At 50.2% G+C, this 22,350-nt stretch overlaps 1 protein-coding gene across 6 annotated transcripts in view; it reads right to left on the reverse strand.

Annotated features, from left to right (window-relative positions):
• MYH14 (myosin heavy chain 14) overlaps positions 1–22,350 on the reverse strand; it is a 99,880-nt gene that overhangs the window by 56,737 nt on the left and 20,793 nt on the right. For 5 of the 6 annotated variants that reach the window (XM_055310862.1, XM_055310857.1, XM_055310861.1 and 2 more), the window contains exons 3-10: positions 20,752–20,908; positions 17,001–17,028; positions 16,762–16,864; positions 16,129–16,149; positions 14,638–14,730; positions 14,226–14,289; positions 12,043–12,141; positions 10,914–11,054 (exon numbers count right to left, since the gene is read on the reverse strand). In XM_055310862.1, coding sequence (XP_055166837.1) covers positions 10,914–11,054; positions 12,043–12,141; positions 14,226–14,289; positions 14,638–14,730; positions 16,129–16,149; positions 16,762–16,864; positions 17,001–17,028; positions 20,752–20,908 — 706 coding nt within the window. The remainder of the gene's footprint in view (positions 1–10,913; positions 11,055–12,042; positions 12,142–14,225; positions 14,290–14,637; positions 14,731–16,128; positions 16,150–16,761; positions 16,865–17,000; positions 17,029–20,751; positions 20,909–22,350) is intronic. The other variant, XM_055310858.1, reaches the window with a different exon arrangement.

A 22,350-nucleotide genomic window follows, 5' to 3' on the forward strand; every position in this document is an offset into this window, starting at 1 on the left:
TTAAGATTTTATTTTTAAGTAATCTCTAGGCACACTACAACCTTCTTGCACTTAGGGATGCTAGCCAGCACTAAGCACAGTGCTTTTGGGGGGGGCGGGGTTTAGACAGTGAACCCATCAACAAGAAAAGCACAAAAATATGAAAAATGTGGCACTCAGTGGCGGGCAAAAAGGATACCGGGTTACGGACTGAGCTGAGACGGGAAGCAGAGCACCACTTTGGTGAACCTCAGCTGCGTGTGCGCTGGACAATTCAAATTTTCCACACCCCATGTGAATGACATGATGATCACAAAAGCACCAGGAGTACTGGTTTGGGTGTTTCCGGATAAACCTAGCGAGTAGCTGAAGTCGCAAATGCAGAAACCGCAAAAGAGGATGGACTCTAAGTGCTTGTCAGCACAGAGCTTTCAGAGAGCTGATGGAGAATGGACAGAGCTGCCCTTAGAGACATCTCAGGAACTCCTGGGGTTGGCTGGCATAAACATGGAAGCCATGGGGCAATTTGTGCGGTGTTTCTGGGTATCACAGGATCTAAGTGGGGACCCAGATGAAGACGCCCCTCCACACCACAAAGAACTGCCCACACCCCATCTGACTCCTAAATATCCCACTGGACATCTGAGTCCGTGAAATAATGGTCTGTAATTATCTGAGTTGAATCCCAACTGTTTCATGTATAAACACAAGTGCTTTGTGTTTGGTTTTCATACAGAGTGGATTTTGGGGGTGGATGCTTAGGTGGCTCAGTTGGTTAAGCCTCCAACTCTTGGTTTCAGCTCAGGTCATGATCTCAGGGTCATGAGGCTGAGCCCTGCATAGGGCTCCACACTCAGCACAGAGTCTGCTTGGGATTCTCTCCTTCCCCCTGCTCAATCTCTCTCTCTCTCTCTCTCTCTCAAATAAATAAATAAATAAATAAAATCTTAAAAAAATACACAGGAAGGTAGCTACTGTAAAATCTGAGGAAAGACTGTGGTTGGTTTTGTTTGGAATTTTATCAAGATTTGGGCATCACCTCAGAACTCTGTCATCTCCGACAGCAAAGTGGCACATGGCATTGGAGTGGACCATATGACACGCCTTCCTTGGTGGGGTCTGTATCTGCTGCTTTCATGGTGACCCTACAGATGAGAGCGAATGCCCAGCTACCCCATCAACCACAAATTCCAGAACAATTCTCACAACTTAGAGGTTCAAATGGACACTGATTTTATTTTTGCTCAACTCCATTCCAGGTCCTGTTCCAAACACTTAAAAATGAAGTCATTAAACCTTCGTAACAACTCGGGGGCAGATCCTACAATAACATTTTATAGGTGGGGAATGGAATAAAACCCCTTCACAGATGAGGAAATCAAGGCACATTCGGGAAACCTACTTGCCCAAGACCATTCAGCTCAGCAGCAGCAGAGCCAAGATGCAAACCTGGACAGTCTGACCCCAGGGTCTATATCCTTAATGCTTCTCTTTTCTTCCCTCTTCTGGCAGAAAATTCTAATGTAAACACGTATGTATAACACACATATAGAAAAGTGCACAACTCATGCCCATCAGGCTTGATGAGTTTTTATGAAGGGGATGCACCCAGGAAGCCAGCTCCCTGGAAGCCCCTCTTGGCCACTCCCTGAACGTGGGAGAATTTCACAGCCACAGGGTGGAGTGAATGAAGCCAGACATGAAAGCACATGTGCTGTATGAGTCTGTACCAAATTCAAGGAAAAGTGAAACAACTCTATGCTCTTAGATGCCAGATTAATGACCACATTCAAGAAAGGCGGTTCAGGTGATGGGAAGGGGCACAAGGGCGTTTCCAGGTACTGGTTAGATGGGCATTCACTTGCAGAAAGCCCCTGGAAATAGAGGCTTAGGCTCTGGGAACATTTTTTGGTGTCTATGCTTCTACACTGCTTACTTAGGAAAAAGGGGTGGAGGAGGGGGAGGGACGAGGACCTATCCTCCTGCCAAAAATGTGTAACCTGAATCTAACCGCAAGGAAACACACCCAGAGTTGAGACAAAACAACTGGTCTGTAATCTACAAAAGTGTCAAGGTCACGAATGATAAAGAAAGAATAGTTCCAGACAGACGGAGAAGAAAATGTGCTGGGCATGTGTGTGATCCTGGCCTGGGGAAATGTGTGAGCACATGTGTGTGTCACTTACAAAATCTTTTTTGCTGTAAAGGACATTGTTAGGAAAACTGGAATACAGTCTGCAAAAAGACATTTTTGTGCTATAAAAGTCATTACTGGGAGAATATGGTCGGTGAAATAAATAACGGTACTAAAAAAGCCAGTGCTCAGCTCCTGATAATGGTACCATCCTGTGCTTTTGCAAAGAGAACGCTCTTTAAGAATATGCACTGACAGAGGGGCCTGGGTGGCTCAATTGGTTGAGCCTCCAGCTCTTGATTTCGGCTCAGGTCTTGATCTCACAGCTGTGAGTTCAAGCCCTGTGTTGGGCTTCATGCTGGGCATGGAACCTACTTAAAAAAACCAAATACACAGGGGTATCTGGGTGGCTCAGTGATTAAGCATCTGCCTTTGGCTCAGGGAGTGATCCTGGGGTCCTGGGATCAAGTCCTACATCAGGCTCCCTACAGGGAGCCTGCTTCTCCCTCTGCCTATGTCTCTGCCTCTCTCTCTGTGTCTCTCATAAATAAATAAATAAAATATTTTTAAAAAGATGCACTAACAGATTGAACAGGGTGGTAGCTGAACAGTGCCTCCCCCCTCCAGCCTCCTGCAGGGAGGTCCAAATCCAAATTTCTGGAACCTGCAAATGTTACCTGGCAGGGCAAAATGGACTTCATGAATGTGATTAAATTAAGAATTCTGAGATGGGAGATTAATTCTGGATCACCCAGGTGGGCTCTAATGGCAGGGTCCTTATAAGAGCGAGGCCAAGGGAGAAGGCCACGTGAGCAGGGGTTAGAGTGATTGCTTCGAAGCCAGAAAACGGATTCTCCCTTGGAGCCTCTAGAAGGAACCAACTCTGCCCCTAAGACTGATTTTGTCAATTGTTGTCTTGAGAATATAGAGAGCTCTCTATATGCCCATCAAGCAGAATACATAGAAGAGTGTGTTGTTTGATGTTCAAGGTCAGGGGCTCAGAGGTGGCCAACCCAGAGCGTCTCCTTTGTGACAAAGCGTGCCCAAATGGCGGGCCTTGAATTCCTGGGAAGGCCAGCCATGCAAGGAGGGGCAGGCTGCAGAGAGCTGCTACCTCGTTGCTACTAGAAGAGCTGCATGTGGATCCCAGCTTTGCCCAGGAGGCTACCCCTGGACTTCCTGCATGGAAGTCCCCCCAGTACACCTGTGCCTCTGTCCCCGCCTCCGGCTCCTCCCTTCCGCCTCACCAGACCGTCACCTGCCCTAGGTGTAAAGCCTGCTGGGGTGTGGCTGCACGCTCATCCACACCCTTTGTTCTCAAACTGCTCAGAACAAATAATTAGGAAGACAGACAAGGAGAAACAAATGTGGCAAGACTTTAGCACCTGGGGAATCTTCAAGAAGAGAGTAGCGATGGTTTGTACCTTTTTTGCAACTTTCCTGTAAGTCTGAAATTATTCCAAATACAAAGGTTTTTTGAACAAACCCTGAAAACAGAAGAAGGGTCACTGGCCTGATGGCTTCAAGAGGCCTTGCTCTGAAGGACACACAGGAAACTGCAGACAGAGGTGGCTTCTTGAGAGCCCAGGACACCTTAGTGATTATATTCTTTCTGAGTTCCATACATCTTTTAAAAAATATTTTATTTATTTATTCATGAGAGACACTCATGCCTACTCAGAGAGAAAGGCAGAGACACAGGCAGAGGGAGAAGCTGGCTTCCCTTCGGGAGCCTGATGCAGGATTCCATCCCAGGACTCCAGGACCCTGATCTGAGCCAAAGGCAGATGCTTGACTGATTGAGCCGCCTAGGTGTCCCCTCCTATCTGTTGAAGTGTCAGATATAAACCAAAAAAAAAAAAAAAAGGCTGTTAAGAAAGGACTTAGCATGGGGTGCCTGGGTGGCTCAGTCAGTTAAGCGTCTGCCTTCAGCTCAGGTCAGGATCCCAGGGTCCTGGCATTGAGCCCCACTTTGGCTCTCTGCTCAGTGGGGAGTCTTGATTCTCTCCCTCCCTGTGCCCACACCCCTGTTCGTGTTCATGCTCTTGTTCTTATGCTGTCTCTCATATGAATAAAAAAAAAATTTTTTTAAAGAAAGGACTTGATGTCTAGAATTAGTATGATTGCAGTACAGTGATTGTGCACACGCCACATGCTGCCACACTGTGCACTTTCCAATGGTGAATTTTTCAGTAAGTAGATTCTATCTCAAAGGAAAAAAAAAAGGCAGATGGTGACTACACTTGGGATGAACACTAACTAATGGACAGAACTGTCAAATCTATGTTATATACCTGAAACTGACATACCATTCAATAATAATAAAAAGAAGTAAAAAAAAAAAAAACACAACAAAACCAAATCCAAAACCAAGTTTTGGTATACTTTGCAGGGCAAGGCAGGATGTGCAACAGATACTAATTTTTCTCCATTTCCACTGAGATCATAACTCCTTGTGGAAAGTATATGTTCCTTACTTATCTCCTGCCCATGTGCTCTACATACACTAGGTGCCCTATAAATGTTTTCATGAATGAACTTGAGCTTGCCTGTTCCCAGGGAAGAATTCATCCTGTGGTCCCTGCTGCTTCTAGGATTCAATTTAAGCCCTCATCAGGGTCTTGGGCACCATGTCTCTGACACTCCCAGTCCCTCTGGCCTTAGGGTTCCCTTGCTTATTCCAACAGCTCCTCCAACACTCTTCTTGCCACCACCACCATCTATGCCTGGTTAGTTCCTGCAAGACTGTCAGTGCTCAGGCAAGGGCCACCTCCTCCAGGGGCTGCCCTGACCCTCCCCAGACTGCGCTGGAGCCCCATGACACGTGGTCACTGCTCCATGCACCTTCCACCAGTCACCCTTCCATGGGCTCAACTTTAATCCATTTGTGTGATATGATGCTTCTGGGTCTCAGAATTCCACAGATCAGGGGCTTGTTCTATCTTGGTCATGGTGAACTTTACCTAGTACCTGCAGAGGCCTGGCCCACAAATTGACCCCATCAAGGGTTGAATAAATCAATATATTAACAGATAAAGGGCAAAGAGTTAGCTAATGGGGGATACATCCTGGATGTAGGGGTTTGCTGTGTGACCCTAGACAAGCTGGTTGACCTCTTGAGCCTCAGTTTCCCTGGCTGGGCAGTGAGAAGGGCTGGGCTCAGAGATGTCTGGTTCTGCCCACCTGGGGTTGGGGATAGGGGGACTGGGTGGTCACGGACAGCCCAGGGCTCTGGCAGTTATAGGAGTTTCCTAGGGGACAGCAGCCCTCCCAAAAGACAAATGAACAAGGACCTCTCCTTACAGACCCACAATGGCATCATCACCTAACAAACTGAATGATCATTCCTTAATGTCAGCTCAGATCCAGCCCAGACCTTCAGTCCCCTCAGTGGCCTTTAAAATGGCCTCTGACAGTTGGCTTAGGAACTCACATCCGTGCCAAGCACCCGGGTGAATCTGACACCTGAGAAGTTGGCAGTTAGCTTTTGCTGGTGACTTCAGACCAGCCGATTGCTAGCAAGCCCAGGCCTGCAGGGGAAGGAAAGAGGGGGGCGTGGGGTTGGTGATGCGGAGTTCTGCTCAAACTCTCTGAGTGGCATTCATGGTGCCTGCACTGGTGAAGACAGGAAGCCAGGGAGCTGCTTGGACTGGTCCCAGTGCTCTCCTCTCTGGGTTTCCCACTGGCAACCACCTTCCCAGAGATGGTTGGGAAAGTTTCACAGAGGTGCCTGCCTGTCTCTCTAAAAACGGATCATGGGCTGGTTTTGGAGTCAGACCCGGGTTCCATCATCTCCTTGTCAACTGGGGTGAGTTGTAGGGTGGATACCCCATCTCCCTGGACCCCTGTCTTCTCTTCTGTCAAAAGGAGACTATGAAAAGGTAACTGTGTGACACCTGGGTGGCTCAGCCAGTCAAGCATTGGATTCTTGGTTTGCTCAGGTCATGATCTCAGGATCATGAGATCAAACCCCATGTTGGGCTCCCCACTCAGCATGGAGTCTGCCTCTCCCTCACCCTCTTCCTCTGCTCCCCCCGCTCTCGCTCGCTCTCTCACTCTCTCTCTCTCCCAAATAAATGATAAATAAAACCTTAGGGATCCCTGGGTGGCGCAGCAGTTTAGCGCCTGCCTTTGGCCCAGGGCACGATCCTGGAGACCCAGGATCGAATCCCACGTCGGGCTGCCGGTGCATGGAGCCTGCTTCTCCCTCTGCCTGTGTCTCTGCCTCTCTCTCTCACTGTGTGCCTATCATAAATAAATTAAAAAATAATAACAATAAAAAAAAATAAAACCTTAAAAAAAAAAAGGTGACCAGCTGGCTCCACTCCTTGTAAGTAAAACACCAAATAAAACTATGAGGCCTCATCCACATGCCACACCAGCAAAAGCCAGAAAGCTTACAACAGTGGTTGCTGGCATGCATGTAGGAAAACCACTGGAAGGACACAGCGAGTGGAAACAGAAACTAGCGCCACCTTCTGGACAGTGATAGAGTGGATTCCCTACAACTTAAAAAAAAACGGTCAGAGTGGGGGTGGGGGGATGGGAGATGGAGTCGAAACCCAAGAAGCCACAGTGAATGGTTGATTATCAGATCTGGTGCCCATAATAAAAAGATAAAAATTGAAACTATTCAGCAATAAACAGGAATGAAGCCGACATGCCACTGCATGGATGAGCTCAAAACTGTCATGTGGAGTACAAGAAGCCAGCCTCGAAGACCCAGGTATTGTGTGATCCTATTGACATGAAAGGTCTAGGATGGGCAAATCCAGAGACACAGGAAGCCACCGAATGGTTGCCAGGTATCCTCTTGGGCCACTGAAAATGTTCTAGACTCATCTTTGGAGATGGGCACCCAACCTTGGAAATGGACCCAAAGCCCCTGACTTGTAAGCTTTAAGCAGGTGAGTGGTCTGGTCTGCAAATTGTAGCTCAGTATGGTTGTTACACTTCTGTAAAAGCTGGATTAAGGGGATCCCTGGGTGGCGCAGCGGTTTGGTGCCTGCCTTTGGCCCAGGGCGCGATCCTGGAGACTCGGGATCGAATCCCACATCGGGCTGCCGGTGCATGGAGCCTGCTTCTCCCTCTGCCCGTGTCTCTGCCTCTCTGTCTCTCTCTCTGTGACTATCATAAATAAATTTAAAAAAATTAAAAAAAAAAGCTGGATTAAGAACAAAACTGCACCTTCTCCTTAGATCCAGCATTTTTTGAAGAATTGATCCTACAGTTCTTTTGATACAGAGAGAGCTACTTACAAGGATATTATTGGCACCTTTTTTGGGGGTGGGGGAGGGATCATTCTAATAGCAATGAGTGCAAATACAATAAAAGTTTGTCCACAAGGGACAGAGACTGGTTAAAAGAATCATTGTCTATTTATTTTATTTTTATTTTTTTATTTATTTATTTTATGATAGTCACAGAGAGAGAGAGAGGCAGAGACACAGGCAGAGGGAGAAGCAGGCTCCATGCACCGGGAGCCCAACATGGGATTAGATCCCGGGTCTCCAGGATCGTGCCCTGGGCCAAAGGCAGGCGCCAAACCGCTGCGCCACCCAGGGATCCTCATTGTCTATTTATAGGAGCCTGGGGGGCTCTGTCAGTGAAGCATCTGCCTTGGACTCAGGTCATGATCCTGGGGTCTTGGGATTAAGCCCCGACCTAGGCTCCCTGCTCAGTGGAGAGTCTGCTTCTCCCCTCTGCCTCTGCCCCTGCTCATGCTCTCTCTCTGTCTCTCTGTCTCTCTCTCTCAAATAGATAGATAGATAGATAGATAGATAGATAGATAGATAGATAGATAAAATCTTTATTAAAAAAGAATCATAGTTGGTCAGCCTGAGTGGCTCAGTGGTTTAATGCCGCCTTCAGCCCAGGGTGTAATCCTGGGGACCTGGGATCAAGTTTCCACGTTCAGCTCCCTGTGGGGAGCCTGCTTCTCCCTCTGCCTGTCTCTGCCTCTCTCTCTCTGTCTCTCATGAATAAATAAATAAAATCTTAAAAAAAAAAATCATAGTCCATTTAAACAATGAAACCTTACGCAGACACACACACATTGAAGTTTACCTATATTTACAAGACGAGAATTACTGCTAAAATATACTGTCTGCTGGGAAAAGTGGGAATGAAGTGCACTAGCACAGGGGTGATGAGCTGAGTCCTTAACCTGAGCACCTGAGCACGTGTCAAGTGTTTTTCAACTGTTCCTTGCTGTATCTGGGATGGTCCTGGGAGGGAGGTCAGGGAGATAAGGCCCACTTGGAGCAACAGCTGCCTGGGGCAGGGAGTGGGGGAGAGGGGAGAGACACCTTTTAAAGTAAGTTCCATGCCCAGGGTGGAGCCCAACATAGGGCTTGAACTCATGACCCTGAGACCAAGACCCGAGCAGAGATAGAGTCTGACACTTCCTTGACTGAGCCACCCAGATGCCCCTTTGAGGAAACTTTCAAATTCAGTAGAGAAATATTTACCATTCTTTTAAAATCACCAGTACAGCTGAATACCAGCCCTGGGGCTATGGAATGCCTGGTTTTATTAAAAAAAAAAAAGTGTGTGTCCTTTCTTAGATGTCTAAAATATTCCTGGGAGGAGATGAGGGAAGCCAAAGAGCGGGAAAGTCAGGTTCAGGGCGCTGCATGGGACCTAGTTTCTACACTATGACCTTTGGCACCTTCGGATTATGTCACCACACACATGTCATCTCGAAAGTTTTGCTTCAGAATTGCAAAAATTGGAGCTGCCCCGTGCATCCACCACACAGCAGGGCGGCCGCGGGGAGGGTTACTTGAGGTGATCTCTGTCGGGAGGCCAGGCCCCCACCATGGCTACCATCTGGATTTTCTTGCCAGCTGCCCCAGGGAGGAGAACAGAGACTCCCAGGCGGAGGAAGTTTCGCAACCATGGTTGGGAAATCCAGCAGGGGAGGCCTGGGACCCTGTGTCAATATTCCCAAGAAGGCCGGCCTGTTTGCAGCCCGGGGAGACAGCCAAGCTGGCGCTCGGTTTCCAGCCCTCCCAGCTGGCCCTGGAGCCCACAAGAGTTCCCGGGGCCTCTCGTGGTGTTAGAGACCCGGGGAGTAAGAGACCCGGGTCTACCACCCAGCCCCAGACCTCAGAGTCTGCCTCAGCAGGACTCAGGGTTGGTCCAAATAATCAACAGTCGGGGACTTGCAAAAAAGTCTGAGGTCCCCTCTATGTATATGTTATGGGTTGAATTGTACCCTCTCCACCAAAAAGAGGTACGCTGAAGTCCTAAGTCCCCAAGACTTCTCCAGAATGTGACCTTGGGGATCCCTGGGTGGCGCAGCAGTTTGGTGCCTGCCTTTGGCCCAGGGTGTGATCCTGGAGACCTGGGATCGAGTCCCACGTCGGGCTCCCGGTGCATGGAGCCTGCTTCTCCCTCTGCCTATGTCTCTGCCTCTCTCTCTCCCTGTGTGACTATCATAAATAAATAGAAATTTAAATAAAAATAAAATAAAATTAAAAAAAAACAGAATGTGACCTTATTTGGGTATTGGGTCATTGCAGATTTAATTATTTAAGTCAAGATGAGAGCACAGTGGAGTGGGGTGCCCTAATCCAACACGACGAATGGCTTTTGAATGCACAGATGCGCACAGGGAAAAGCCACATGAAAATAAAGGCAGAGCTTGGGTGATGCTTCTACACGCTAGGGAACACCAAAGATTGCGAGCAAACCACTAGAATCTGGGAGAGCAGGACAGGGAAAAAACAGATTCTCCCAAGATGGAGCAACCCTACCAACACTCTGAGCTCAGAATTCTGGCCTCCAGAACAGGGAGACAATCCATTTCTGTTGTTCAAGGTGCTCAGTTTGCAGTGCTTTGTTACAGCGGCCCAAGCAAACAAATACAGTACTTCAACAGAACGACTGTCAAAACATATGCTCTAGTAGGACACCAGGGTGGCTCAGTGTTTGAGTGTCTACCTTTGGCTCAGGTTGTGATCCCGGGGTCCTGGGAACGAGTCTCACATCAGGCTCCCTGCAGGGAGCCTGTTTCTCCCTCTGCCTATGTCTCTGCCTCTCTGTGTGTGTCTCTTGTGAATAAATAAAATCTTAAAAAAAAATAGAAGTTTCAATTCCTTCAATACGCCATGCCTTTTCTGCCCCAGGACCTTTGCATAGACTGATCCCTCCTTGCCTAGAATGCTCTTCTATCTCTCTCTGAAAATTAGTAAGGGAAACCTCACTAAGGCAGACTCAGGAGGCTAGGAGGGGAAGCTGGAAGGAGGAGCCACACGCCTCAACATCAAGTAAACACCTCAACATAAGAATCCTCAACAGGAAAGAATCCTCAGTGACAGGCCCCAACAGGGAAAGATGTACACTGCATCGCCTACAAGAAATTGGCCGCCAGAGAAACCGTCAACACCCTGAACTCTTGCTTTTCTCCAGAGGGCTTTCGTTCAGAACAACCTCTTCCGATTTCCTTTTCTTCTCCTTAAGATAAAATTCCTGTCCCTTGCTAGATTTGTCTATGGTTTTGCCGCAGCTTACTTGTCCCAATTTACAATTCTCTGCTTTCCTGGATAAATCCATTTGGCTGGTAAAATAACCCACTGTTTTATTTTTGTGGGGTAACACCGTGCTAGCACCAGTGTTCACCATCTCAGCTCCTCAAGCCTTGGCTCAAAGGTCATCATCTTGGTGTCCCCTTCCCGATTCCCTCCTCTGGCCTGTTTCTTTTTCCCAATTGAGGACCGTGTGTCCAGGTTCACCACCTGCCCATACGCCACCCCAGCTCCACCCTTCATGGAGGGGCTGCTCAGGGCTCACTCACAGGTGATTTCCTCCGGGGTGAATCCCAGGACCTTCAGTGACTCCAGCGTCTCGTGGAAGAGCTCCCGCTCCTGGCCAGGAGAGGATGACGGCCCGTTGGTCAGGAAGCGGTAGTTGGAGCATGGCTCCAAGAGGAGTTCAGCTGCAGGGGGTAATGAGTGGAGGCGAAGGTCAAGGGTGAGCTGTGGAGTCCAACTCACGTCCGATGGCCACCCTGGGGCAGTGTTCTCTTCCTCCAATGGGGACCTTGGTCTCTTCCTCTGTCAAATGAGTGAGGATCCTTTCCTCATAATTTGATGGGAAGGGCCAGGCCTGGAGGGAGTGCTTAGCCCACATTGGACCCTTTCATCTTCCCTCCTTCCATTGAGATTGTCAAGTCCTAGAACAGTCCAGAGCAGGCAGGAGCAACGAAGCTATAGGTGCCTGAGTTAGCAAAAGCTGTGGGACAGCAGTGGGCTTGGCAGCAGAGGATATGTGAGTCCTGGGGTCTGGGAAGGAGGGGCCAGGAGGCAGCCAAAGCTCTGGGGAAAGGAGCCTCGGGACAGCAGGCACCCTTGTAAAGAAGAGCCCTGGATTTTCTTCAGCCAGAGGCCAGGAGGAGCAATGAGAAGCCAGGAGGAAGCTCAGGCAGGAGCAAGGGTAAAGGGACAAGGTGAGGCACCAGGTGAAGCACAGGGTGCCGAAAGCCACAAAAACCAGGACCACCAGGACTACCAAGACCTCCAGGACCATGAGGCAGCAGGACCTGCAGCAGAGCTGGAGTCATGGGTGTAACACAAGCTGGAATAAGCAGAAGCCTTGGAGTTTCAGAAGAGAAGGAATGTGAGCAGGAGCCACATGGGGGGAAGGTGGGATCAGAGAGCAGGAGGGGTCAGCCAGCAGAGTGGGCCAGGGGTGGCAGGATTCTCTACTCAGTCAAAATCACTGATGGCAGAGTCACGACACAGCAGAAACCGGGGGCAGCGGGCTCCCTGGGGAAGGGTGGTACCAAAATCCACTGCTCAGCAGGAGTCTGACCTACACAGCAGGTGCTCAACAAATCCTACTCAGTTCCTCTCAGGAGCTCAGATCCTCCTCCTGGGGCACATCCTGGGCCCCCTCCCAGTCCCCCTGGGAGCCACAGCACTGACCTTTGAGATGCTCTCCAGCACCTCCCAGCAGCTGATAGAAGATGTGGAAGCTGCACTCATCTTTGGCCTGGCGGATGGCCCTGGACTTCTCCAACAGGTCTGGGCGGCTGGGAGTCAAGGTCCCACAGGGGCGGGGTGGCGAGGGGAGCCCACCCAGCCCCCTTGACCGACGCTGCACCCCCTGCTATCCTGTGAAGCCGTGGAGTTGTTCACAGCCCAGGCCTTGGGCCTGTCACTTAAGCACACACGTGCCTCAGTTTCCTTATATGTGCAAGAGGCTCCATGTAACACCCATGAATGAGTTGCTGTGAGGGTAAATGCATTATTATGTGTCAAACATCCAAGAGCAGCGTATGGCTTGTAGTTAACCATAGTGAAGAGTATCTCTGGCCATAGCTACCCTGCTGGCCTCAGTTTCCCTGGATGGATAGTGAGGCTATGGGCTCTTCCCTTCTAGGAAAGTCACATGGCACAGCTATGCTCTAGAAATCGGAAAGCCACCTTAAAATAAAACACCTGATGACTTGTTTGCCCTTCCATGCCCCACACTCACAGTCCACACAGCACCGATTCAGCATGACAGTTGTAACACAGGACCTACCCCGGGGAGCCTTGCCCAGGGTCTGCTGCAAATCACTGACCAAGAGCCCTGGTTCACTAACCTGCTCAGGTAAGATGGGGAGGACTTAGGGAGGGGATCCCACCAGGGATGGGGCGTGGGGGAAGCACACACCCTGAGTCTTGGTTTCTACTTCTGTTAAATGGGATGATGAGGGGTACAGGGAAGAGGGGCTGGGATCACAGAGCGAGAGCTCTCAGGACAGCCTTAGGTGCAGCATAAACCCTCAAGAAATGTTGCCCAGGCTGACACCAGGGCTGAGGGGTCAGGCTGAGCCCGAGACTCATCCGACTGGCCTGGGGGTGGCACCTGCCCCGTGAGCATCTCCCCACAGGCTGCTCAGTGGCCCCAGGCACAGAGGGCCATGCCTGAGAGCCCCGTACCCCATGCGGGGAGCCACAACTAGAGGGGAGTGTGGATGAAGAAAGTTCACTTCTGGAAGCAGCCGGTGGAGACAAATGTGAGTATATAAAAAAGAAGCTAGGGGTGCCTGGGTGGCTCAGTGGTTGAGCATCTGCCTTTGGCTCAGAGCATGATCTTGGGGTCCTGGGATTGAGTCCCATATCGGGCTCCCCCCAGGGAGCCTGCTTCTCCCTCTGTCTACGTCTCTGCCTCTCTCTGTGTGTCTCTCATGAATAAATACATAAAAATTTTTTTAAAGATTTTATTTATTCATAGAGACACACACACAGAGAGAGAGGCAGAGACACAGGCAGAGGGAGAAGCAGGCTCCATGCAGGGAGCCCGACGTGGGACTGGATCCTGGGTCTCCAGGATCAGGCCCTGGGCTGAAGGCGGCGCTAAACTGCTGAGCCACCCGGGCTGCCCCATAAAATATTTTTAAAAATAAAAAAAAAATTAAAAATTCCCAGTGAGCTTGCATGTAGCCTATGCAGAGAAGGAATGACACAACAGGTCTGAAATGGTCTGCTCCCACAGCTGCCCAGGGCTAGGATCTGGGAAGCTGGATTTCGGGAGAGTTCCCACACTCCCCGAATGACAGGAGGGGGCTCCTTGTGCCTAAGCAGTTTGTGCAAACAATGTGGTTTCTGCTGAACACCTGCTTTCCTCCGGGGAGTCTGGAATGTTGGCACATGCCAGGCCAGGGGAGCTGACATGACCGGCCCCTACTGAAAACCTGGGGGTGCTGACAGGGTCTCTAAGGAGCGTCCTTGGTGGACAACACCTCACATGTTGCCCATCCTGTGTGACTCCACGGGGAGGGGACTCTGGAAGCTGGCCCTGGTCTCTCCCCCACTTGGCCCCGCATGCCTTACCCCCTGCGGCCTGTGCTCTATGTCCTCTCTCTGTGATAAGCCACAGCTGCCCCGCCGCCCCACAGCAGGGCAACTGCAGTCCTACCCTCCTTCCTGCACCGGGAGATAATGCATCTCTGCCTTCCCCAGGTTCCTCTCCATTCAAGAGTGGGAAACTGAGGTACAGTTTCCAAACATCAGGGAGCCAGGCTTCCCCGTGTGTGTAGACACCTGTTTCCTGTAAGCAGTGAGATCCCAAGGCCCACCCTCCTTGGCCACCAGGTGTCTTGTGGGCTATGTGAGGATACAGGTCTCGATGTTGGCGCCCACAATGTACCCAGCCACGTCGAAGTTGATGCGAATAAATTTGCCCTGGGAAGGAAGGGGTTGGGGTTAGCTGAGGGGCTTCTTCCCCACAGTGGACCTGAAGGGCATCCCTAACCCACACTCACCTCTCCTAGAGCTAGGGCTGCATCTCACTTTCTTTCTCCCTCCACCTGAACCCCACCCTAATTGTGAAGTCCCAGCCAGGGGCTCCCTGGGGAATCCAAGGTCTGGGCCCCTTTGACTGCTTTCCACGGGACCCAGGCCCTCAGCCCCCTCCTCCCTCAGACCCTGAAGTCTGAACCCCCAGCCCCTCCTCCCTCAGTCAGCCCACCCTTCCTGCTTAACCACCTCCAGAGCTCCCAGGGCCAGGCTCTGCCCTCCCCCAGCACTCACAAATCGGGAAGAGTTGTCATTCTTCACAGTCTTGGCGTTGCCAAAGGCCTCTAGGATGGGGTTGGCCTGAAGCAGCTGCCGCTCCAGCTCACCCTGTGGGGCGGGGAGAGGACCCATTAGTGAAAACAGGGGCTGGGGTGGGCAGGGGGTGGGGGGGCGGTAGTCTGTTGGTCTGTGTTACAACTGTCTGGGGTCTGAGTGTGAGAGGCCTCTGTGTGTCTGCATGGGGGCTGCTTCCCCGCATCCGGCTTTTGCCCTTTAGTTTACTGTTAAGGGAACAGGAAATGTCTCCGGGATACATGGTTTCCGGGATACATCGTGGAGTAGAAACAGCAAAACAGCAAAAACCTGTTGCAGAGCGATACCTCCAGTGTGATTCCATTAATGAAAAATAAATTGAGGAAAAAAAAAAAAACACCACAAAAACAAGACTCCTACTTCTCCAGGTATAGACACACATCTAGAAGCATTGAGTGGAAGGTCTACAAGGACACACACCAAACTGCCAAGAGTGCAATGGAGAAGACAAAGGGGGAAATTCATTTTATCTTTTTCTGTTGTTATAAGAGATAAGCACTTGTGTATCGCTTGCAGGATTCATTAAGAAAAAAAAATCTAGGGGCACCTGGGTGGCTCAGCGGTTAAGCATCTGCCTTTGGGTCAGGTTGTGATCCTGGGGTCATGGCATTGAGTCCCACATCGGGCTCCCTGCATGGAGCCTGCTTCTCCCTCTGCCTATGTCTCTGCCTCTCTCTCTGTGTTTCTCATGAATAAATAAATAAAATCTTTAAAAAAAACAACTATACCATCAGTATGAATGTCCTTCCAACTGTCCAGCACAGAGTAGGCATTCATGAGATGGCAGTTTCCTTCCCCAGTCAGGCTGCTCCATGGGAGGGCTCTGACTCTGAACTTCCCTGTGGCCACCTAAGTGGCAGAGCCAGGAGGACCATGGGTGTTCAGGAGACAGCAATCCCCTCCTGCCCCCAGGTAGGTTCTCGAAGGCATCAACTCTTTCCGTAAATTCCTGTGAGTCCTCAGACACTAGCCTGACCTGGGTGTATCCAGGCAGCTGTGATAACGGCAGTGTGAGGCTCTGGGCTGTGGGAATCTTTGCACCCATCGGCCTGATCTACACACATTTAGCAGATCAGCAATAAATGACAGTTCAGACCCCGGGTAATTTCACGTTGGCATCTGTGGCCAGGCTACATGCACACAGTTGGACAGCCCTTCATGGCAACATGGGTTGTGAATGTGTGCATGCACAGGGCTGCCGTAAATACCAGGAAGCCCTGTGCACACACGCTAGGGCTGCATTAGATGAGAGCATGGGGCCTAACACGCACACAGTAGGACCACTACAAGTGGCAGTATGGCTCCCTGATGGCCATCAGTGCCCTGGGGCCTATCTGCCAGGAAGCCCATGGAGGGGGCTGACCCAGGGGGCATGAGGGGTGGCATGATTTGAGGTGGTCCCCTGCTACTCACATAAGACACGATGCTGGAAGCCTGAGGAAGTCACGGGACGCGAGACACGGACCGGGACACAGACCAGGACACGGCACATGCAACATGGACAGACACACAGGTGAACCGGCGGTCGTGAGTGGCGGGCAGCAGGGGAGACATGGGGTGCAGGAGGAATTGGGCAGGTGGAGTAGGGTGGCCCGGGTCTGAATCCTCTCTAGCAGACTCTCCAACAGCAGACTCCTGCCCAGCCATGCCTTCAGTTTCTCATCTCAACCACAAGAAAACACCACCCGCTCATGGGGTGTTCAGTCAATGGAAGCAGAGATGGGCACTATGTAAGTGTGCACTAAATCAGGCCCAGCACATAGTAGGTGCTCAGGACCATAAGCACCTACTGGGTGCCAGGTACTGTCCTAAGGTCTGATGAAGCCAAGATCAGGCCCTTGAAATTTCCATTTCCATCCTACCTCCACTCCTAGCCCTGTATCAGACACACACTAGGTGCACAGGCAGCAGAGGTAGCCAAGAGATGGCTCACAGTCACGGGCCTCCTAAGGGAGGCAGGGGGTTATGGGGACAAGCAGGGTCTCAGACAGAGGAGGGGGTATTGCTGGTGGCAGGGCCCAGAGTGTCTTGAGGCAGGTCACTTACCGGTACACCTGGCTCCTTCCTGCCCTTTGGTGATGATGCCACGTGGGCAAGATACTGGATGACCTTCTTGGTGTTTTCTGTCTTCCCAGCCCCAGATTCCCCGCTGTGGGGTGGGGGTGGGGTGCAAGGAGGAAGCAGAAAGGGTTGACAGGGATGCCAGGTCAGACCTGCCCATTCTGAGCAGAGCCACACCCAGCCAGGGCCCCGCCTCCTCCAGGAAGCCCTTCAGGATTACTCACGTGCAGAGAATGGACTGATCTTCACGATCTGTAAGGGACAGAAGTGGACATGTCAGCTGGAGGGTCTCTCTAGTGGGACCTTGACCTCTTATACCACACCCTTTTCAAAGGGGTAAGGAAAAGTCTTTTGCCCCCCAAAAGGTTTGTTTGTTTAAGATTTTATTTATTTGAGAGAGAGAGAGAGCATGTACAAGTGGGGCAGGGGGCAGGGGAATGAGCAGAGGGAGAAGCAGACTCCCCACTGAGCAGGGAGCCCGACGTAGGGCTTCTTCCCAGGATCCTGAGATCATGACCTGGGCCAAAGGCAGACACTTTATCAACTGAGCCATCCGGGCACCCCTCCTCGCAAAAGCGTTTTGATGTGTGACACTCCTGGATTCTAACACCCCACCCCAACTCAGCTATGTGATGCTGGCAAAGTAGCTCTCCCTCTCTTGGCCTTGTTTCCTCACCTGTAAAATGGAGCTGATAAACTCCAACTCAACAGAATGTAATGCATTCAACAACCTTCAATCCGAGCCCCTACTGTGTGCCACCTCATGCTGGGTACGTGAGATGCAAAAGACAAAACAGCAATGTCCTGGACCCCAAGGCTCAGCCTCTGATGGAAAACAGGCCACAACAGCGTAGTGACAGTGGTTGGTGGTCCGGGGGGATCTCTGCCCAGCAGAGGGCACAGCATGGTTCCCACCATCTCCCCGAGCACTCGCCCTGCATCTGATGTGACTGACAGCCTCCTAAGTGCCAGGCACCTACAACAGTGGGAACTGGCAAAGTCCCTGTCCTCATGGAGCTTCTGCTCAAGTCAGGGGGATACAAAGCACATATATAAAACCACAGATGATTTGACAGTAGGTAGTGTCTGCAGACATTTTGGTTGTTGCAACCGGGAGATCCTTACAAGGGTCTACTGAGTAGAGCTCAGGGAGGCTGCCAAACATCTTACAACATATGAGATGCCCCTATATAAAGAATCATCCAGCCCCAAATGCCAATAAAGCCAGGATTAAGGGCAGCCCGGGTGGCTCAGCAGTATAGTGCTGCCTTCGGCCCAGGGCATGATCCTGGAGTCCTGGGATCAAGTCCCACATCGGGCTCCCTGCATGGAGCCTACTTCTCCCTCTGCCTGTGTCTCTGCCTCTCTCTCCCTCCCTCTCTCTCTCTCTGCATATCTCTCATGAATAAATAAATAAAATCTTTAAAAAAAAAGCCAGAATTAAGAAGCTCTGGTGTAACATAGTAAGAAGACTGAGGGGTGGAGGGCCAGGAAGGCTTCCCAGAAGGGGTGTTTCAGCTCAGCCCTAAAAGATGAGGAAGCAGAGAAAGAGCATTCCAGGCAGAGGATACAGCCAGTGCAAAGGCCCTGAGGCGAGACCAAGTTGGAGATGTCAGAGAAACAGAAAGGACACCAGAGAGGCTGGGGGACAGGGCAGAGCTGGACATTGTGCAGATGGGTTTGGAGGCCATGATTAAAAGATCTGGATAGTTTTGGGGACACCTAGGTGGCTCAGTTGGTTAAGTGTGCAACTAGATTTTGGTTCAGGTCATGATCTTGAGGTCGTGAGATTGAGCCCCATGTCAGGCTCCATGCTCACCAGGGAGTCTGCGTGAGAGTTTCTCTCTCTCTCTCTCTCTCTCTCTCTCTCTCTCTCTCTCCCCCTCTGCCCTGCCCCGCCCCTCCCCCACCTCAAATAAATAAATCTTTTAAAAAAAATCTGGACAGTTTTTATTTTTTTATTTTATTTTTTTTTTCTGGACAGTTTTTAAATGGGGCAGGAGGCCTCCAGGTGGTTTTAAGCCCAAGGGAGAGCCAGATGGTTTGGGAGCCATATGGACGTGGGTTCAAGGCCCAGCACCCCCTCTGTCTTGCTGTGTGACCTTGGGCCTGTCTCTGAGATATTCTGTGCCTCAGTTTCTCCATCTCAAAAACAGAGCTAAAAAAAAAAAACAGAGCTCAAACAGCCTTATAGGGCTGTAGTCAGAACTCAGAGAACGTCCAAAAAAGTTTTTATATACTATAATGCTGTTTTGTGGCCTGTTTGGTGTTAAAGAAGGATCTCCCTCTTGCATCTTGGAATCTCTCACATCCAGCATGAAGTGGCACATAGTATGGACTCAAATTGTAACTGGTTGAATGAATCACATTCTGTTTAGCTGAGGTTCATCATCTCCATTTTACACTTGAGAAAACAGACTCAGAGAGGGACAGCTGCTGTGCCAGCATCACACAGCAAGCAAGAAGCTGAGCTGGGGTGGAGCAGGTGGGTCACAACAGCAAAACCCACAACACCCAGCCCAGGGTGAGGATGTAACACACACTCCCTAAATACAGGGAGGCGGAGGTTGGGGGCTCTGGGTTCAAGTCCCATCTCAGCCACCCACCCACCAGTATGACTGTAGACAATGCCTTCACTACTCTGTGCCTCAGTTTCCCCATCTGGAAACCAGGGATAATGAGCACATCTACTTTACGAGGTCACTCATTCTGAGGTTAAACATGTCAACTCATGAAAAGTGCTTGGCACAGAGTAGCCACTCACCTCAGCTTTATCGTACATTTATTTATTCTTAAGGTATAGTAACTAATATATAATAATGGCTAAAAATTATTGCAGAAATAAGTATATAACAAATTAGATTATGTAACCGAAGGAAATAAGTGTGACCAATGATCAAATATAAATTCATAATGTGAATACAAAAACGTTGCCTATAAATGTGTTCTACTACACAATGCAAGTGTATGATATATTGGATATTATATCAGTGGTTCTCGAACCTGGGGCCAGCATTAGGATCTCCAAAGGGAGCCCGGGGAGCTTGTAAAACCCCCAGAGTTTCTCTGACTTAGCAGGTCTGGAGTGGGGCCCAGGTTCGCATTTCTGACAAGTTCCCAGGGATGCTGATTCTCACCACACTCTGAGAACCGCTGCATTATGCAATATAAATGCATCATTAGAACCCACAATAGGGGTGCCTGGGCAGTTCAGTGGTTGAGCATCTGCCTTTGGCTCAGGCCGTGATCCCAGGGTCCTGGGATCTAGTCCCACATTGGGCTTCCTGCAGGGAGCCTGCTTCTCCCTCTGCCTATGTCTCTGCCTCTCTCTCTGTGTCTCTCATGAATAAATAAAATTTTTTTAAAAAGAACCTACAATAGAGCTATAGCATATGATCTGTGATAGAAGTATAATACATACCATATAAATATATTGCTGCATACTATTATATATCATATGATGGTAAGACATGCATTCTTAAATATTTAATATGCTTTTTAATATAAACAAAATATTAAAATATATATCTAATAATTTATAGCAATTAGATTATATGTAGTAGATGTGAATTATGTAATTTTGTCTGGACATTCTTGTGAAACCCGCCCAGCTATACACAGTGACCCCACATTGCCCATCATCTAAGGGACTGATTAATTCCATGACAATGTGGATCATGTCAACAACATAAATGTTAAATGAACGAACACGAGAAATTACTGTCTCAAAAGAAAATTTTGCAGAAGCAATGGCTCCCAAATGATACTGTTGAGAGAAGAGGTGAACACAAAGGCAAAATGGGGCCTGTCTGGTAGGACCCAGAGCTTGTCCACTCAGCCCTATATTTGTGCTTCCTCCTGCCCCATGAAGACTCAGAGAGTCTGAAATCCTTTATCGTCATCTTATCATGACCCTCCAGGCTGCCCCTCCCCACCCCAAAGAGACATATCCAGCAGTCCCAGCGCCACACTCACCCTGGAGCATGCTTCGGTAGGCCCCCTCGGTCACCGCATACACGTGGGGTGGCACTTCATGGCGCTTCTTGCCCCGGTACATCTCCACAATGGCCTCTGTATAGATGGGAAGCTGCTTGTACGGATTGATAACCACACAGAAAAGGCCAGAGTACGTCTGCAGTGGGCAAGAAAAAAGAGGGCCTCAGCTGGCTGTCTGAGGCCCATAGGGTAGCATGGGACTGCTGTGTACAGCTGGGTAGGTTGTGCACTGCACAATAACATCCATCAAAGTGGCTGCCATTCATATCATGACAATGTAGACTTGACCATTTTTTACAAAGGCTTTCAGGCTGATGGTAGAAGAGAATCTATTGAAATTGCACAAATGTGCTATAAGGATAAGAATTCACCCTGATAGAGAACGCGGCCTTTGAAGCAAGCCAGACTTGGGTCATAGCCCATTACCACCTGAACACACATACACATAAAATGACCCTGTGCAAGCTCATCTGCTGCAGCACTCTTTATAATGGCAGAAGTCTGGAAATGACCTGCATGCATGTTCTTACAATGGATTCCTATGATACTTGCGGTGTACGGATCTGGAATTCTTTCCAAAGCATTACTGAATACAGAAAACAAGGTGAGGACTGTTTGCGCTGAATGAGGCGGAAGAGGAATATTTGTATGTATTTGCTTGAATGTACAGAAGATATCACAGTGTCTGCCGCTGAAATATGACAGGAACAAATCTGTAGTTTCTACCAAAAAAGAGTCACAGGCCCTGCTTACACTCCTATTGGAGAAAATGCTACATTTCAGGATCAAGCTGTATGAAAATAAAGATGCCATTTTTCTTGCATCCAAATTTACAGACTCCCTGAATTCAACCTCACACCTGATGGGCCCGGGCTCAGGACCCTGGCACAGGTGAAGAGCCCTTCCAGCTCACACGGAGCATCAGGTAGACGGGAGGCACTCAAGCCACAGAGACAGGAGGATCGCTAGAGAGCTAGTTGCCCATCCAGCTAAGCCAACCCAGAGAGCTAACCGGCTCAGCTAGCTGGAACTGGCTAGTGAAACTAGCCAAAGAGTTAGAGGCTTACTGGCTTCACTAGTTAACTGTTAAACCACTGGGCTATGCAGCCAGCTAGCCAGCTACTTGGTGGGTTCGTAGCAGGACTGCTTTAAGCTCCCCAGACAGCTTGCGCTTCTCAAGCAGAGCAGGGTGTGGCCACCACAGGCTGCCCAGCTCCCAGGTGCCAACCTTTTAACGGTGGGAGGGTGGGTGGCCGGGCCAGGAGCAGAACAACCGGTTTGCTGGGTGTCTGCCCTCCCTGCCTCGAAGAGCTGCTCCCAGGAGCTCCTGGCTGGCAGAGGGCGGGGCAGCCGGACCACATTCCCTGGGAGGGTATCTCATGGCTGCTGGCGCCCCGGCCCCCACTCCTGGCTGGCGGGGGAACCCACTCCCCAAGCCACCCTCCCACCTCAGCCCCCTTGTTGCCAGGAGGACACCCCCTCCCCCCCACCGCCCAATGGCAACCTGAGCTGGCTGCCAAGGCCAGGGTGCAAAGGGCAGAGGCTGGTGCACGCAGAGAGGGTTGGGGACACCTGAGT

This window comes from Nyctereutes procyonoides, unplaced genomic scaffold, assembly GCF_905146905.1.
Source record: "Nyctereutes procyonoides isolate TBG_1078 unplaced genomic scaffold, NYPRO_anot_genome, whole genome shotgun sequence".
NCBI lineage: Eukaryota > Metazoa > Chordata > Mammalia > Carnivora > Canidae > Nyctereutes > Nyctereutes procyonoides.